General features: G+C 41.0%; 3 protein-coding genes across 7 annotated transcripts in view; 1 reads left to right on the top strand and 2 right to left on the bottom strand.

Moving 5' to 3' along the window:
• Window positions 1–6,073, top strand: part of sec24c (SEC24 homolog C, COPII coat complex component) — a 22,815-nt gene extending 16,742 nt beyond the window's left edge. For all 4 annotated transcript variants that reach the window (XM_034859402.1, XM_034859401.1, XM_034859399.1 and 1 more), the window contains 8 exons: window positions 36–132; window positions 216–361; window positions 763–901; window positions 1,308–1,426; window positions 2,272–2,451; window positions 3,267–3,452; window positions 3,858–3,947; window positions 4,201–6,073. In XM_034859402.1, coding sequence (XP_034715293.1) covers window positions 36–132; window positions 216–361; window positions 763–901; window positions 1,308–1,426; window positions 2,272–2,451; window positions 3,267–3,452; window positions 3,858–3,947; window positions 4,201–4,341 — 1,098 coding nt within the window. In that variant the 3' untranslated portion in view covers window positions 4,342–6,073. The remainder of the gene's footprint in view (window positions 1–35; window positions 133–215; window positions 362–762; window positions 902–1,307; window positions 1,427–2,271; window positions 2,452–3,266; window positions 3,453–3,857; window positions 3,948–4,200) is intronic.
• The window catches only part of LOC117936456 (tripartite motif-containing protein 6-like), a 17,302-nt gene extending 58 nt beyond the window's left edge, over window positions 1–17,244 (bottom strand). The window contains exons 1-6 of one of the 2 annotated variants that reach the window (XM_034859480.1): window positions 16,858–17,244; window positions 16,211–16,545; window positions 15,198–15,287; window positions 14,882–15,108; window positions 14,778–14,800; window positions 14,126–14,192 (exon numbers count right to left, since the gene is read on the bottom strand). In XM_034859480.1, the coding sequence (XP_034715371.1) occupies window positions 14,146–14,192; window positions 14,778–14,800; window positions 14,882–15,108; window positions 15,198–15,287; window positions 16,211–16,545; window positions 16,858–17,140 (1,005 nt within the window). In that variant the 5' untranslated portion in view covers window positions 17,141–17,244 and the 3' untranslated portion in view covers window positions 14,126–14,145. Of the gene's footprint in view, window positions 1–14,125; window positions 14,193–14,777; window positions 14,801–14,881; window positions 15,109–15,197; window positions 15,288–15,982; window positions 16,546–16,857 lie in introns of those variants that run through there. The other variant, XR_004654956.1, reaches the window with a different exon arrangement.
• Window positions 6,282–12,637, bottom strand: LOC117936426 (NACHT, LRR and PYD domains-containing protein 3-like). Its single transcript, XM_034859407.1, has 10 exons — window positions 12,519–12,637; window positions 12,199–12,316; window positions 11,830–11,967; window positions 11,692–11,742; window positions 9,809–11,591; window positions 8,911–9,072; window positions 8,633–8,806; window positions 8,360–8,527; window positions 7,672–7,718; window positions 6,282–7,575 (listed from the first exon to the last, which is right to left on the bottom strand). The coding sequence occupies exons 2-10, from the start codon at window positions 12,263–12,265 to the stop codon at window positions 7,055–7,057; spliced, it is 3,111 nt and encodes a 1,036-aa protein (XP_034715298.1). The 5' UTR covers window positions 12,266–12,316; window positions 12,519–12,637; the 3' UTR covers window positions 6,282–7,054.

The following is a 17,244-nucleotide window of genomic DNA, read 5'->3' as shown; positions in this document are numbered from 1 at the left end:
TTGTGCGTAGCTCATGGCGTGTTATGTTATTCCAGGCTCAGTCGGACACGGAGCGATTCCTGAACGACCTCAGACGAGACGTTCAGAAACTAGTAGGCTTTGATGCCGTCATGAGGGTGCGAACAAGCACAGGTGAGACTCCCTCAGAAAAACAGGCCGACCGAGAGATTTGTAACAACCCGACTTTCTGATCCTCCTGCCTCCCCTCCCCTCAGGTATCCGGGCGACGGACTTCTTTGGCTCCTTCTTCATGAGTAACACCACAGATGTGGAGCTGGCAGGCCTGGACTGTGACAAGGCCATCACTGTCGAGTTCAAACACGACGACAAGCTCAGCGAGGAGACTGGGGCACTCATGCAGGTGTGTGCCACAAAATCCTTTAAGGAGATGGGAAGACATTTTTATATGTAGTTTCCAAATCAGACATGTTAGAATAGCCTAAACTTTCCAATACTTCCAAACACCTGTGATGGGATTACTGCTGGTTTTCATGTGAAACAAAGTGTTCTAGTTGATTAGAGTCACCAAACCTGGCATCGCTGACATCAAATCAGTCTGTTAATCTGGCATTAAATTCCTCAATTGTTCGGAAATTTGAACTTCAACTAGCAAATATTTGATGGAGCAACTGCAATTTAAACCTGCAAAGCCTCGTCCATAGCTAGATCTTGTACATTCGGTAGAAAGGGGACAACTAAATGTAAATACTGCCTTAGTCAGCTTATTTGTAAGAAATGCAAATCTTGTTTGTTTCGCTGTAGTGCGCCGTGCTTTACACCAGCTGCAGCGGCCAAAGGCGTCTGCGCGTCCACAACATGGCGGTCAACTGCTGCTCTCAGCTGGCTGACCTCTACCGCAACTGTGAGACGGACACAATCATCAACTTCTTCTCCAAATATGGTGAGGACGAGCTCACACAGCAGACTATCTTCTTTGTTGTTGTGGCAGGGGGGCTGAAGGAGAGCATACAATACAAATGTCCACATCTGACATTGTACTCTAAAAGTCTAGATAGGGTGTGAGCGGAGAAATGAGAATGAGTAACATTTTCTAATAATACTATCAAGTAAATCCACAGCTGACCATTAGCCAACATCAGAAAGCTGCACCTGTTCTTGAGATCTTGTTGGTGTAAATGTTTACAGCTTTGTTAACAATGTGTTGTTCACTCACCATCAACAGGGTAAAGTAAGGTAGAAGAAGATAAACTGTAGATATCTTTTGATTTTGTGAAAAGCCGGTTGTAATTGGTTCGCTTTCAATGATAGGTTTAATACACCTTTTTTTGTTGTTGTGTGTATTGCAGCTTTCCGAGGCCTCCTGACCAACCCCACTAAGGCAGTAAGAGACACTCTGATCAACCAGTGTGCTCAGATTCTGGCTTGCTACCGAAAGAACTGTGCAAGCCCCTCATCAGCTGGTCAGGTATGGAAAACCCCTTAGGTGTGTGTGTGTGTGGGGGTGGGGGTGGGTGGGGGTGTGTGTGTGTGTGTGGGGGTGGGGGTGGGTGGGGGTGTGTGTGTGTGTGTGGGGGTGGGTGGGTGGGTGGGTGGGTGTGTGGGCGCGAGAAGTATCGCTTACGAAACCTAGCAGTCACACGCAGGCGCTGATTGGCTGATCCTTGCCACCCCTAACGTGAATGACCAAGACCTTTATCACACACATGGGAGGCTTTTGTTTCCCTAGCACATTAATGCACACATTATTTTCAGTGGCATTACACACACCGCAGCAGCTTTGTTAATTGCTTCACTCGACCGATTCGTAACGTTATAACCAGGGCATCTGCCGAATCTTGGTGCATTTAGATCTATCCAGGTCTGTGTAACAATGTAGTTGTATCTGTCATAATGCACCCGGATACCCGTTCATATCGGTGAATCATTACACTTCTAATACACACACAGACACAGCAGACACCACACCCTCTGTGACTTTGTGTTAAAGATCACATATAGTTTAATATCAGATATTGAATAAAAACAGATAAACAAAGTACACTTCAGTGCACCACTATCATATCAAGCATTGCCAGTTTTTGGTTCAGGGTCCCATTTTCCATTGCGCTTATAAATGTCAGATTTTTCAGGCTAGTATTTAGTTTTCCTTAAAAATCAAATGCATTTAGAGCACAATCCATGCACTCACAAATAATATAAACACCAAAGTATATCAGTGCCTCAGATAAACTTATGAAGCTATACCTTCACACTTTAAGTGTCACTTTAGGTATTTACTCTACATCCCTAAATGTACCTTTGTCTTCCCAGCTGATCCTTCCAGAGTGCATGAAGCTGCTACCGGTCTACCTGAACTGTGTGCTGAAGAGTGACGTGCTGATGCCGGGAGCAGACGTCTCGTTGGACGACCGGGCTTACCTGAGGCAGCTGATAAGTGGCATGGACGTGACCGAGAGCCACATCTTCTTCTACCCCCGCCTGCTGCCACTGGTGAGACCACATACATACATACATACATACACTCACTCACTCACATAAAACACACAAAGAGCTCCTCTCGTCACTTCAACTGTTGGTAGTTGGTTTCTTATAGAATCTTCCTGTATTATGTGGCTCAGTACCAATGTCCACTGTACCCACTGAACCCTGACAATCTTCAAAGGAAATGAGTATATAACGGGGATAGGTGTTAGACGTTTCATATGAGCAGAGGCATTTCTGGGATCATCACAGAGGCAAGGCTCATTTATGATATGGAGTTTCATAAAACTATTTGCTCTGGTACTCAATATGATAATAGCCCTTTTTTTATTAATAATACAGTTTTATCAAACCAGATGAAAATAAATCTGCATGTTTATGTTCTCATAGAACAAAGATGCAGACACAGCACTTTTAATTCTGATGGGGTAATGCTTCTGTACTTCCTCCATGGAAACTATTTTTATCATTAGAATGCTACATTGTGAAAATCTCTTGCATTAACGTCTGCAGCATTGTACGCTTCACTTCCTTTAGAATGTGAAATAGCAAATGTTTTAAAATGTGAACAAGAGAAAAGACTATTATATGACTAAAGCTTAAATGCAAACATTGTTTGTTTATTAGTTTATTTTAACTCTAGATTTTAAATTTCTGCTTTTTTGAGTTTCATGGAACCTATGTAGAAAACACAATACATATATTGTATGCACAGTAAAGTTGGTGAAACTGTGCGAGAAAAATTAAGCCATTTTTTGGGGGGGGGACTAATGCACTGTTTCCTCAGTAGATGGCAACACTAACACATGTATCTGTTTCTTTAGACGAAGTTGGAAAGCGGGTCGTTGCCAGTGGCGTTGAGGGACTCGGAGGAGAGGCTGTCTAAAGGCGGAGTTTACCTCCTGGAAACGGGACTGCACCTCTTCCTTTGGGTGGGAGCCAGCGTTCAGCAGGAGCTGCTGCTCAACATCTTTGGCACTCAGAGCTTCAGCCAGATAGACCCGAGCTTGGTGAGAGGAAACGGATCTGCTTCCATGTTACAGTAGTGCTCATAAGTTTACATGCCCATGCTTAAGTTGACTTAAAAGAGGAATGAAAAAATATCATGTTTTGGAAATTTATCTTAATGCCTTAATTTAAAAAAAAAAAGGCAGGCAGATTTTTATTTTTAAAGGCCAGTTCTTTATGGATCAGGATACTATGCATCCCTTGGCCCTTGAGATTAAAATAACCCCATATCATCACATACCCTTCACCATACATAGAGATTGGCATGGGATACTTTCCCTAAAATCATCTTTCAATGCAAATCAAACCAGCTATTAGTCTAACTGAAATGAAACCATTTTTAATTCTATTTTAACTGTTCTATTTAGTTGTGTATCATTTCTGAATGTCACTGCTCTGTGTTTCAGACAAGTCTGCCAGTGCTGGACAACCCCTTCTCTCAGAGACTCCGAGACATCATTGAATCCTTCAGAGCACAGCGATCACGATACATGAAGGTAAACTTTCTCTTTCCCTTATTGCCTCACCGGTGTCTAAACGCTTTGTCGTGCTTTTATTTTCTCTGTCCTGTCTAGGCCTGGATGCTGTATAATAATGTGCCTCGATATCAGTGCCAATATAGAAAAAGAAAATAGATGATTAATCATTAGTGAAAATAATCATTTGCTACAGTCCTACTTGACAGTTTTTGATACTTGTCTGTACGGTCTTACTAAGGTTTGTTCTCTCTCTTTCTCCTCCTCTTTCCAGCTGATGGTGGTGAAACAGGAAGACAAAGCTGAGCTGATATTCAGGCACTTCTTGGTCGAGGACAAAAGCGCCAGCGGAGGAGCGTCATACGTGGACTTCTTGTGTCACATGCATAAGGAGATCCGCCAGCTTCTCAGCTAGGCCAAAAGACACCCACCTTCACCAGTATGACCCAAACACTGACACCCCCTCCCCCTCCCCCAGTTCACCCTTCCTTGTGAAAGAAAGCGCTTTATCTTTTCTTTTTTAAACCCTAATAAACTAAAGCTCTCCTTGCTGTCAGTTGAGACGAGCGGACAGATTATGTGTATGCGTGTGTTAGTGTTCGCGTGTGTTTGTGTGTGTGTTAATGCGTGAGTGTTAGTGCGTGCGTGCGTGTGTAAGAGAGAGCTTTACTCTGCCTCAAATCTACAACTCCTACACAGCAGGAGCAAAATAACTAACGAGGGAGGGTAATGTATATACACAATTAAACAATTATGTATGCAACTGAGTGAGAGACAGAGACAGCTGGCTGACGTTGACTGTAGTCGGGTTACTGTCTATTACTAGCACTGAAAGGCTGTTTTGGGTGCGTCAATGCCCCTCAGATAGCAAACGCTTTTTATATGATTAAATCCCAATAGAGTGAAGGACATCTACATACAATACATATGTGGAATTAAATAAATGCTGTTCTTTCTGTCTCTTCTCCCCTTTAATCATGGCCTTAGTACCCCCATCCCCATGCTGCTCCAATCATCCTTAATGTGTGTTTTTGTTTTTCCAAATGTGAGAGAATTAGTCCTGAACATTATTATTATTATTATTTTTTCTTCAGGTGTGAGCATCCAAATTTAAGCCTACATTAACAGCTCAAACTGAGTCTCATGAACTTTTACCTACAGAAGTATCCTGAAATGTAAAATCTGGTTTTAGTGTCCACAAGGTAACTGAAAATAAAGGTGCACATGGCTGCTCTGTTGGTACAATAATTGGTATAATCCAAATTTGTTGCGTTTTTGATTTGGCTCAGATTATTGGTCACTGAGGAGTCAGATGTGCTTTTCAAGTTGTTATGATTCTGTTATGAGAGGAAGCTTTCATTAGTTCAAAGTCTGTGCAGCAAAGAGGCCAGACACAAAATAAAATAATTTTAATAATAAAAGAAATGGACGGGTGTGAACTTTTGATCTCGGCATCAAAGCGGCGAGAAAATCCTCCTCATGGTTAGTTTCTGTGGATGATTTTGTCTGTTGTTGATGTGAAGTGCTGCAGACTTTATATTACTCTGACATCTGTTCTGATGTCAAAAACCAATTTCCAGCACGACATGGCAACGGTCGTCAGTTAATGTTTGCAAATTTTGAGTTGTCTCCACACTGATGATGTTCAGTGTGTAAATAAAATATATAATCTGTACAGAATTAATAGAAAATAACAATTTTAAAGATCTGCCTGAACAGCTGTGGTTTGTTGATGGTGGGTTTCTGTCACAAATACCGAAATATAAAAATCATCGCTTTTACTTAAGAGAGTTAGACGTGTGCATGTGTGCGTTTGTGTGTGCGAGAGACTGTGCGAGAGACTGTGCGTGTGAATGTAGGGTCGGTCCTGGTGAATTTCTGCTGAGGAACAGAGGGATCAGCCAACTCACACGCTACCCCTGAGATTCAATTCAGTCTTCTTCATTTATCAATTTCTGTTCCTTTTTTAACTGTGACTTTTGTTCGTTTGGTGTAGCCCTCTGTTCCGTCTTTACATTCACTGACCTTGATTGGCCCACCGTATTGACTGTAATCTTATTTTCAGTTCCTTTTTTTTCTTGGATTTTGTTTTTTCCCCATCGCCTCTTGGGACTGCTAATAAAATGATTGTTAAAAGTGAAGCTCCACATTGTGCTTTGACCTTCTCTGGTGGTTTTTGTGTCTTCACTAACAAAAAGCTTTATTCCAAAACGTACAGTAAATATTTTCAATATCACCAAAATACATTCTATTCATATTGCTATACAAGGGGGGAAAATTGCAAAACTTTTTTTACTTACTCTTAATATCTAGACATGCAGATATATGGATTGGAGGAATATTTTCTCGACTTTTAATTCCAGTCTACACTAATACAAATTGGAATTTAGTTTGTTGTTAATCACCAAGCTATTACAGTTCATTGTGAGGGGATCATGAATGTCTAAACTAAATTTCATGGCAATTCATCCATTCATCAATAGTTGGAGAGACATTTTTAATCAAACGCACAATGTCAACTTCATGGTAGCGCTAATTTCAGCAAATTTATGGGATCCTTTTCCAAAAAAAAGGTCTATATTACGTGTTTATGTGAAAAGAAATGACCTCCAGCCCATAAAGTATATCTTTGTGTTTTTATCAGTATTAGTTTTGGCTTCAAAAAATCCATTATTAGTTGGTCTGAGAGACCGATCTCTCAAAACCTTTGCAAATAAACCCATAACTATCTGCAAGGCTAGAGGATGATCATTTTATTTAAATTGCACCTTTTAAGTTACTCAAGGAAACATTAGAAAACCAGATTGAGAGACAGTCAATATATAAAGATAAGAAAAAAGATGGCAACAACATTACAAAGTTAATGAGATGTATACACAGATGAAAGATCACATTCATTATGAACAGATTCAAAAAGCACCAGGAAAGGCTTGTCTAAAAACGTGTTTTAAATTGTGACCTAAAAAAAAACAAGTGTAGTCTGGACATGTTCTTCATGTGGAAAAATACAGCTAGAGGTGGAGACATGTTCATTTGTTATGTAGATAAGCCAACCCTTTGATGAAGTTTAAAACTCGAGAGCAGGGAGAATGAAAATACTAAATTACGTTACTATGTCCATGTAATATCTAGCACAGGTATACTGTGGAGTCCACCCAGCCAAGCTGAAAGCCTGGGTAGACAGGCTCAGTGAAGGTGGTGTGGAAGGTGTGGAGGAGGGTCAGTGCACCACAGGAGACCCTGAAGAAGGACAACCTCCCCGCAGGCCAGTGCAGATACACTCCGACTTTATTGGAGCTGAGTGGCACGGATACAGCAGTGTTTGTGCCTGCGTGCCAGACCCTGTAGCCATCTTTGGTGCAGTTCAGGCCCCAGGAAGAGTCATTTCTGCCTAACCAGCCTTCATGACCCTCTCCCTTCCTGCATATCCTTCTGTATGCTACTCCAATGCAACATCTCCCACTCCATTCTGTCTCCCAGTAGCAGCGCCCAGTCAGCCCCTCCCTGCACAGCACCTGTCTCCAGAAATCAAACCTTTCCAGGTGATCGGGATAAGGCTGCTTGGTCCAACGTGTCGCTTTCCGGTTTCCCTCGAACAGAGAAAGGTCTGTGTGTGCTGTGTCTGGGTCAAGGGTAAGTTTTTTGGTGTCTGATGAAATGGATCAGATCATGTCAGTTAGTATTATATGTTAATCACTGCTGAATTACAAGTTTACAAAGAAAAAGAGAAGTGCTGGTTACTCACATTTCTTTGGACCTGGCTGAATCCTGAATTCACCACACTGCTCCACACTAAAACATATGAGAAGAATAATTTTCTGACACATCAATTATTGAGAATTTATATCACTCTTTTTCCTTGCCATAACCTGGCGCCTACATTACCCATAATGCACCTCAACATCTTCTGCCCCCTACCTTATTTATGAAGGCCCTGGTGCCACAAAAGGCTTTATAAATGTTTTGCTAGACCTGTAAAGAGAATTGTGTAATATCTGTGGAGCTTTCTTTTCTACAAAAGCGTTTAAGTTACAGAAACTAACTCCATACATGAAGATAAAAAATCTAAAAAAGTTCGACCTTTGCTGAATTTTGAGGCTGATACTGATTTTTTAGAGGTAAGAAAAAGTCTGATAACAATACATAGTTTTCAACATTTATTTCACGTTTTAAATTCAACTCATGAAATAATAAAAAGGTGAAATAAGGATTACTTAAGTTTGGTAGGCCTATTAAAATAAAATTGTGACCAAGATACTGTACGCACTGAGATAATAATCTCATCAGTGCTCTGTGGTAAATTTAATTAATCTAACATCTTAGATACTTCTACACTGCAGTGTACCTATCAGCATTCATACCAATGTATCTGAGATATGTTAATTTTGTCCAGTTTGGTTATCATTCGGGCTTTAGTTGACACCCCCACCCACCTGAGTTTCTGCAGGTTGCAATGTGGGTTGTCCTGCAGAGCAGACAGTAGCTGCAGGCCAGAGTTTCCTGGGTGGTTGTAGCTCAAGTCGAGCTCTCTCAGAGGGGATGAGTTCAAAGCAGATGCCAGGAACGCGCAGCCTTCCTCAGTCACTCTGCACAGCACCAAACTTCAAAACAGACACCAACACATGTCATCCAACTGATCTCAAGTACAGCAGCAACAGAATGTGGCTCTATCCTCCTGTTACTGGAATTCCACTGGGGGCACTTACATGAGTATTTCCAGCTTACAGTCAGGACTCCCCAGTCCGCCAGAGAGCTTTTTTATTCCTTCGTCCTGAAAGTTGTTGTCAGAGAGGTCCAATACTTTCAGCTGGCAGGAGGCTGAGCTGATAATTGAGGCCAGGGCATCGGCGCTGTGCTTTGTTAGGTTGCAGCTCTTCAATCTAAACAAACAGAAAATGTACCAAAAAACAAAAAAACAAAAAAAACACAAAATAAATAAAACCTCTTCATTTGATTCAGAGAAAATAAGTAATAAAGTTTTGACCTGAGTGTCTCCAGTTTGCTGTTCTTTAATCCATCAGAGAGCAGTATCACTCCTGCATCTGTCAGGTTGTTGTTACCCAGGTCCAGCTCTCTAACTTGGGATGTTTTGATGCCATTTGCCAGGTCTTCACAGCAGGTCACAGTGAGATTACATGCATTTAGACTGCAGGAGGAAAGACAGTATGACGGAGGTGAGTAATATCAAGAAGAAAGATTGGACATCCTGCATATTGTTCACCACTGCTTGGAATATGATAAGTATCTTGAGTCTAATGCAAAAATTGACGACATTTTAAGAAACTAAAAGGCATAAAAATTGCTGTAGTCAGTAATAATTTTCTGAGGGTTTGTTTTATAGTAAACATGGACTATAGCCACTGTAAGTTACATGCTAAAAGCATCTAAGCCTGCCAAAGGGGTCCAACAGGCTTATCAGGTGTTGAAATAGATTTTTTTTATTTCTTAGACTGCTTTCCCTTAATGCCTAAAAACATCTGAGCACTGAAGCTGACTATGTTTAACTTAAAGGCCTTTGAGAAAATGAAAGCCCCTAATGAGGTCATAAGGGGCAGGAAGGGTAGCTCCCCTTTCTCTGCTTTGTCTGCCCAGAGAATTTGGCCCACCCATGAAAAAGAGACATCATGGCTTTCAAACAAGCAAAGTGGCAGTAGGTCAGGGCCACACCCCCATCATCCACCATGCCCCCCTCTCTCCTCATCTCTAGTGGTCTCTAGGCTCTAGTGGCTGTAATTCTGCACTAAGGCTGAATTTTGGCAAAGAGATTTCAGATAAGGTATTAGGGGACCATAAAGGTCTACATAAAAGCATCCAAAGAGCACCATGTCATGGGACCTTTAAGATACAAAAAATTTGTAAATTAGTTTTTAGAAAGCACTAACTTTGCCACTCGAGCTGTTTTCAGGACAGGCAGCAGCCTCAGAAGACCTTCCTCTGATCTGATGTAGTTGCTCAGTTCAAACACATTCAGCTCTTCTTCTGAGGTCAGTAATACAAAGACCAGAGTGGACCACTGGGCAGGGGAAAGTTTGGCCTTGTCAAGACTGCCCGAGCTCAGGTAGCTCTGAATCTCCTCCATGAGCGAGTGGTCGTTTAGCTCGTTCAGACAGTGAAAGAGATTGAGACACCTGTCTGGGGATGGATTTGCCCTGATCCTCTCCTTTATGTGCTTAATGATCTCTGTTCTTGCCCTTGGCGTTGTTCTGTTGCTCGTCATTAGATGTTTCAACAGAGTCTGGTTGGATTCCAGAGACAGGCCCAGAAGAAAGCGCAAAAAGATGTCGTAATGTCCATTTTCGCACCGCAAAGCCTTTTCTACTGCTTCTTTGTAGAGGATGAGCTCGGATGAGTCTCTGAACGGGAAACGTCTCGAGGCGGACGACTTCTTGACCAGAACGTTGATGTTGTTGTTGTTGAACGTGAGGTTGACGTACAGCGCAGCAAAGAATTCCTGGACGCTCAGATGCACAAAGCAGAACATCTTCTCTTTGCACAGTGTCATCTCCTCACTGAAGATCTGCGTGTAGACCCCTGAGAACATTGACGCCTGCGTGACATCAATACCATTGAGCTTGAGGTCGCTCTCATAGAAGATCAGGTGGCCCTTCTCGAGCTCTTTGAAGGCCAGTTTGCCCAATGCCATGAGGTTATCTCTCATGCAGTCAGCATTTGACTCTCTTCTTCCAGGAAGCCTCTTCCTCATGTCCTCCACGTACAAGTACAAGAAATGTATGTACATCTGAGTGAGAGTCTTTGGCGTGTCTTTACTGTCTATCGTCGGCAACCTCTTCTCAAGAACACTTGCCGCCATCCAGCAGAAGACCGGAATGTGGCACATGATGTGGAGACTCCTGCAGGATTTCACATGCGCGATCACCTTTTTTGCTAAGCTCTTATCACTGATTTTCTTCCTGAAGTACTCGTCTTTCTGGAGGTTGTTGAACCCTCGCACCTCCGTCACGAGATCTACGTACTCCAGAGGGATCTGATGGGTAGCCATGGGGCGAGATGTTATCCAAACAAGAGCCAAAGGAAGCAGTCTTCTCCTGATGAGGTTGATCAGAAGCACCGCAATCGTGGTCGTCTGCGACACATCGGAAATTATTTCACTTTTGTGGAAGTCCAAAGACAGACGGCTCTCGTCCAGGCCATCCAGGATGAAGAGCATTTTGTTTTCACCGTTGGTAAAGATTCCTGTGTCTTTTGTTTCAGGGAAAAAGACACTGAGAAGCTCCACCAGACTGAAGGTTTTCTTTCTCATCAGATTCAACTCTCGGAAAGAGAGAGGAAATACAAAATCCAGGTTGGTGTTTTCTTTCCCCTCAGCCCAGTCTAGAGTGAATTTATTGGCAGATACCGTTTTTCCGATGCCAGCAACTCCCTGTGTGATCACGGTTCTTATGGGGTGGTATTGCCCCGGTTGCGGAACAAAGAGTTTATTGAAGTGGATTGATTCATCTTGTTCCACATGTATTCTGGATGCCATCTCAATCTGTCTCACCTCATGCTCCATATTGACTTTCCCACTTCCTCCCTTATTGATGTAGAGCTGTGTGAAGATCTTATTGAGGGGTATCTTGTTTGTGGTCGTCCCCTCGAGCATGAGGCTGAACTTCCCTGTCAGATTAGATTTCACTTTCTCTCGACATTTTGCAATCTTCTTGTCTGAAAGAGAAAATGCATTCAAAGGTTATATTGATTCCCCCCCCCTCTAAGAATCCAGGTGCTCTGTTAATATGGGAACTTTAAGAAGCAGGTTACTTACTTTGGAGTTGCAGAGCATTACTGTCTGCTGTGTCATGGTTCAATGTTTCTTCTGATGAAATGACAAAAGAAGAAAAAAGATAAGCAAAGCCCAAACCCCAAGTTTCAGCCACTCCTGCATCTTATTTACTGTATCTACCTTGGTTTGTTGAGATATTGATGTTCATGGTGGTAATGTGAGAACCAATAATCATGGGGGCAACCACATTGCCTCCACTTTGAGCGGTGCAGATGGGTTGGAAATGATGGACTGTAGCCTGAATGGAGGCAGCCATCTCTGTGAGAAACCACAAAACACGTCAGCGGTTTGTTACATAAACACAGTGTAATAATGAATGATCACTGGAGCAGGTTTAAAAAGTTCTTTTTTTTTAATGTTTCTTGTGCTTTTCAGATGATTGATGTGTTTAACTGTTTCTCACTCAAATTTTACATTTACAATTTTGGAACTGAACTGGGTCCCATTCATCACCATAGGAACTTCTTATTCTTAATTTGTCTTCCTTACCTTGAGATGCCTTGTCTGTCTGATCAGCAACACTCTTTTGCTCCATGTTTTTCACATCGGCTCTCATCGGCGTGATTCTTATCAATTCATAATCCTCATAAATGGTCTTAAATCGGCCCTAGAAAATGAGACCTAGACTTCATCTGTACAGTTCATGTCAGCTACTTCCATCGTATCAAATAACTGCTCATACAAACTAGATTAAAAAACTTAGATACATATTGAAAAACAAAAACATTTGACACATACAGTACATGTTGACAGCACAGTCAAGACTTGTATTGAAATCCAACAGATTAAAAATTGAAGGAAATGCTTACCTGCTCAAATAACAACTGCGATCGCCATGTGATTCACACACTGACAGTGGCTGCTTCTAAGCAGAGGAGCATTCATACTGTACAGATGTAAGACACTGTCTCTTGCTTCCTTCATAGGTGAAGATAACAGGAAGCTAGAGCTTCTTCAGTTCTCAGAAATGAACCGCAGTTCTTAAAGCAGTTTCATTTACTACAAAATGAATTGCTACAACATGTTTTGCTTAGTTTTATTGGAAATGAAAGCTTTATATTCTTAACAAGAGTATTTAGCATCAAATAAAATACATTGAAAAATGTTGCAGGATTGCCATTGGTGGAATAAGTACATACATACATATACCCAAGAATTATAATTAAGTAACAATGTCAAGGTACTTTACTTGATTGTTTCTATTTCATCAACTTACTTGTACTTTTCTACATGTGTCTGACAGCTTTAGTTACTTTTCACTTTCAAATTACAATGTTCAGACCTCTCCTGTCCAGTGAAAGACATTTATCTCCAGTTGTGTTGATTTTGAGGTTTTGTGATACACTTAACGATAGAGTGTTTCTTTGCGTTAAGAAAATTCTACTCCTTCTTTAGCTAAATAAAGTTTTTTAAAAGCCTCTTGGATACGTTTAAAAATGCATTGCCACAAAGCCAAAAACAGGGCTCTTTCTCTGACCCCATGAAAAGTGGTCTTTTTGGAGATATATGGTTCTCACAGGTCATCTGCATTTGACTGACTTCTAGTGGAGAAAGCCCTGTATTACATCACACTTGTGCCAGTCTAATAATAATTACAAAAAGATGAAGATTAACTAAAAGGATGATGATAATGATGATGATGCCCAAGTTTAAAGGATAGCATTACATGTTCAAGTCTGTCTCAAAACAATACCCCTGTGCCCATGTAGCCTACACAAAAGTCAGGTACACGTGTTTTGCATGCTGTAATCATTAATCCTGTTCACATATTATAGTCTGTCTGAAGTTAAAATGCGGCTCTTAGCAGTCTGAGGTAAAGGGCCACGGCGTGAACATTTTCTAACATGAATATGCGTTCCCCCAGCCTGCCTACGGTCCACTAGTGGCAAGCAATGGCAGGTGTAAACCGTGCCCTGGGTATCCTGCACTTCCTTTGAGAAAGTGAAAGCTCAGATGGGCCGATCTGGAAGTCATCCTCATGATAAATCTTCACCTTTTCCACATTCATCAGCAGAACATCCGGAGGACCTTCGTTGTCCTCATGGTCCAGAAAACGAGGACCTTCGTTGTTCTCGTAGTTGTTGTCCAGAAAACAAGGACCTTCGTTGTCCTCGTCCTCATCCGTGTCCGAGTCCGAGGGAAGTGGTTGGATTTGGCTGGATTCAGTAATGCCTTCATTGAGCATGTAATCCTGAACATGGGTTGTTCTATGTCGCGCTGGACATGTACTTATGAATGTATGTATGCATTCAGAGGCTAAGGATCAAAACAGAAGTAGAAAACATAAGCACTTCATTGGTGACTTTCCTGATCATATATGTGCAAATAGGAATTTGTTCAGAGTTTATGGGCCCCAAAACTTACAGGATTTTGCCTTGCTCAACATCTTCTCCAAGACTCTGCACTGAAGGTTTTCCACATGTTTGGAAACATTTATCAGTGCTTGTGGAAGTAGCTGTGGATCTGGCAGTACATTCTGAGCTCTGGAATAAAATCAAGAATGTAAGGGTTGTGTTCATTTCTTGTAAAGTTTTGTAAAGTTGGAAGATTTTTAGTTTATTTCCACCACGTTCCACTTCCAAGATTTCTCAGTTACCACCAGATATTCCACCGGATGTCACTTTTTTCGGCCGGCCGTTCGTAAACTTCTGCTTTCTTTGTGTTGGAATTTTAATCTCCGGTGAATTTATAGAGACTATGGTTAACTGCTCCTCAGATCTCTGCAGGGTAAATCCAGACAGCTAGCTAGACTATCTGTCCAATCTGAGACTAAAACTACATGTTCTTTCTCTAGACTATTTAGCAGCGGCTCTGTTAAAACATATTTAACTTGCATGTACATTACATCTTTGCCACAGATCACGTTTATATGGGAGATGGAATCTGTGTTAGTGTGTATTGTGAGGCTTAATCTCACTAAGTTAAAAACGGGGGTATTTTCAAAAGTTACAGTTATCCCCATTATGAAATTCCTTTTTTGTTACTATGAGGCTTATGCATCTCAGAAAACATTAATAACTTTACAGAAGGAAAAGGCTCTAAAACACACAAAAAAGATGAATACTTACCGTTCCATTTCAGTCCTAAAGTTCTGCAAATAAAACAAGAAAAGCATTAGTAGTCTTCAGATTACTTTGTATGAATTGGACCTTTCCTGAGTTTTAATAATTACCTGTAAGTAGGCTGCGAGTTGTCAGCCCCTAAATCGTGCAGGTCTTTTATAGTGTCAGAGAGCAAGAACGCGTCTCTGCTGAGCTCTGTTACCTTCTGCATCATACCAATCTTCTGAGTTGCTTCTTTTTCTAATTCAGCTATGCTGGTTTCTTCCTCTCTCTTGAGGACGAAATTAAGCTTCTTGAAGTCGTCCGTAATCTTCTTCTTTGCGTCGTGTCTCTGACTCTGTGGGACAATATAAGAACTGGTCATCCTCTTCACTTCTTAATTTTCCTGATTTTCCTGATTGCAATCAAAGCGTACTGCTAACATACCATAATCTGCTCAATGGATGAATCACAAAATTCTTTGACCTTTTCAAAAGTTTCCCGCTTCTCTTTGATGGACCTGGAAGGAGTCTGAAATAAAACAATAAAAAAAAAAAACTTTACAGTAAGACCTGATCCAACTTGTTCAGTCAATCAGTGATACTATTGGAGTGTAAAAGTAAATCTTCCAAAATCTCTCCAGCTCTGACATCTAGTCTGGATAAGACATGTCTGGCAAACAAACCTGAGACTCACAATCACTCATAACTGTATTAAAGGGCTGAATGAAAATGTCTCATGTCTCATGTCTCATGTACATAACACTTGGCCTACATTGCTGTTTTTGGTTCAATGGGTATCATTCTTGTTGACTGGACATGAAAGGGGATAGCATAACAGTAATGCAATACTGTGTAATAAAAAATAGACAATTGCATTAGGATTTAAACAGTAAAAGCAAAGATAGATTAAGTAGCATTTTGTAATGAGTACCACATAAACAAGACGAGTCATGCTAGCAGCTCTTTGGGGCTGTTCTTAAGCACAGAGATGGGATCAGCAGGTTTGTAGTTGTTTGGTCAAAAAACTAAATTAAGTAGGAAACTATACAACACATTGTTGAGAGATTTCACCCAAAACCACAAATATCAACCTTATGTTCCTTAAATAAATGCAGAATTACTGTATAGCTTTAATCCTGAATGGAACTGATTTCCACGGTCAGCCCTATGGTCCCACTTTTCTAAGACTTTTCTTTGAAAATTAGGGTTAGGGTTATTGTTATGGTTAACCCCAAATTGGGAGAAAGGGGGATCAAATCTGATACTAATTTATGAAAAAGGAAATGTGGAAACATAGGGCCACATTTTTTATAAAACAATCTTAGAAATGTGGGAATATAGGGAAGTGGGAACATAGGCACGCTCTCCAATTTTCCATATAGTGTTCCCAGAATCTCTAAAAACAGTGGCTTCAAGGTAAGTAATACATGTTATAACTATATAAATAACTAAAGTCACTATGTCATTTCTGAGATCTCCTCTTCTTCCTTTTCTATAGTTTTCACTCAAATTCTTCAGAGCATAATTAATTTGAGGTTCAAAGTCAATTTGTATAATTTGGTTACAAAGTGGGCACTTTGGAGAGATTTTCCCCTTCTCCTTGTTGTGCACACAGGTCCTACAGAAGCTGTGGCCACACTGCAGCATCACAGGCTCAGTGAAAATGTCTAGGCAAACTGAACAGGTAAGATCCTGAGTGATAGTCAAATCTGAATCTGTGAATCTCTGTGTGTCTCTCACAGCGGAGGACAACAGTTCATGTATTTGCTGCTCCACGTTTCGGCGCATTATGGCTGCAAATCAAACAAACAACTTATTACTCACAGGTTATTCAATGGGAATTATTATATTTGACATACTCTTAAACTGAAACACTGACATTTGAAAACATAAAGTCTCTCTGTTTCCACATGAATCTCATAGCAACAGCTTCGGAGTGTGTCCACTAAAGTAGAAATAGTTACAATACAATAAAAATGACAGAATAAATGGAATGGTGACACATTCTTTTTCTCTACATATTTATTATTCATAATAAAATAAATAAATAAAAAGCTGGCCCTGTTACTTAGCAGACCGGAAACTGACAAACCAAGAAAGTTTACCTTGAGTTAACCTTGTTGCCAGGTCCATGTGATTCATGCGATTCATGAGGATGTGCACTGTGATTTCCACAGCGCCGCTTTCCCCGTGAAAAGAAACAAGTTTATCCACAGTTTCCTCTCTGGTAGCGTTTTCTAGCTGGCTCTTCGCGATGGATTTACCGTCAGTTCCCCGATGCAATGTCACATACCACTGAAAATTCCTGAGCTCCTTTTCATTCAGATTGTCCAGGTGTTCTTTCAGGACTTTCTCAATTCGCACAGGTTCAGGTGCAGGTGCAGACATGTTGAACCAGCAGTGAGTTCACAGGGTGTCAAACTATCAATCAACAAACTTCTCTAGAGCTGGGAAGTGACAGTGGAAGACAGAAATACAAGAAGTTCAAATTA

The sequence above is a fragment of the Etheostoma cragini genome, chromosome 21 (genome assembly GCF_013103735.1).
Source record: "Etheostoma cragini isolate CJK2018 chromosome 21, CSU_Ecrag_1.0, whole genome shotgun sequence".
NCBI lineage: Eukaryota > Metazoa > Chordata > Actinopteri > Perciformes > Percidae > Etheostoma > Etheostoma cragini.
This window is presented reverse-complemented; position numbering and strand designations above follow the sequence as displayed.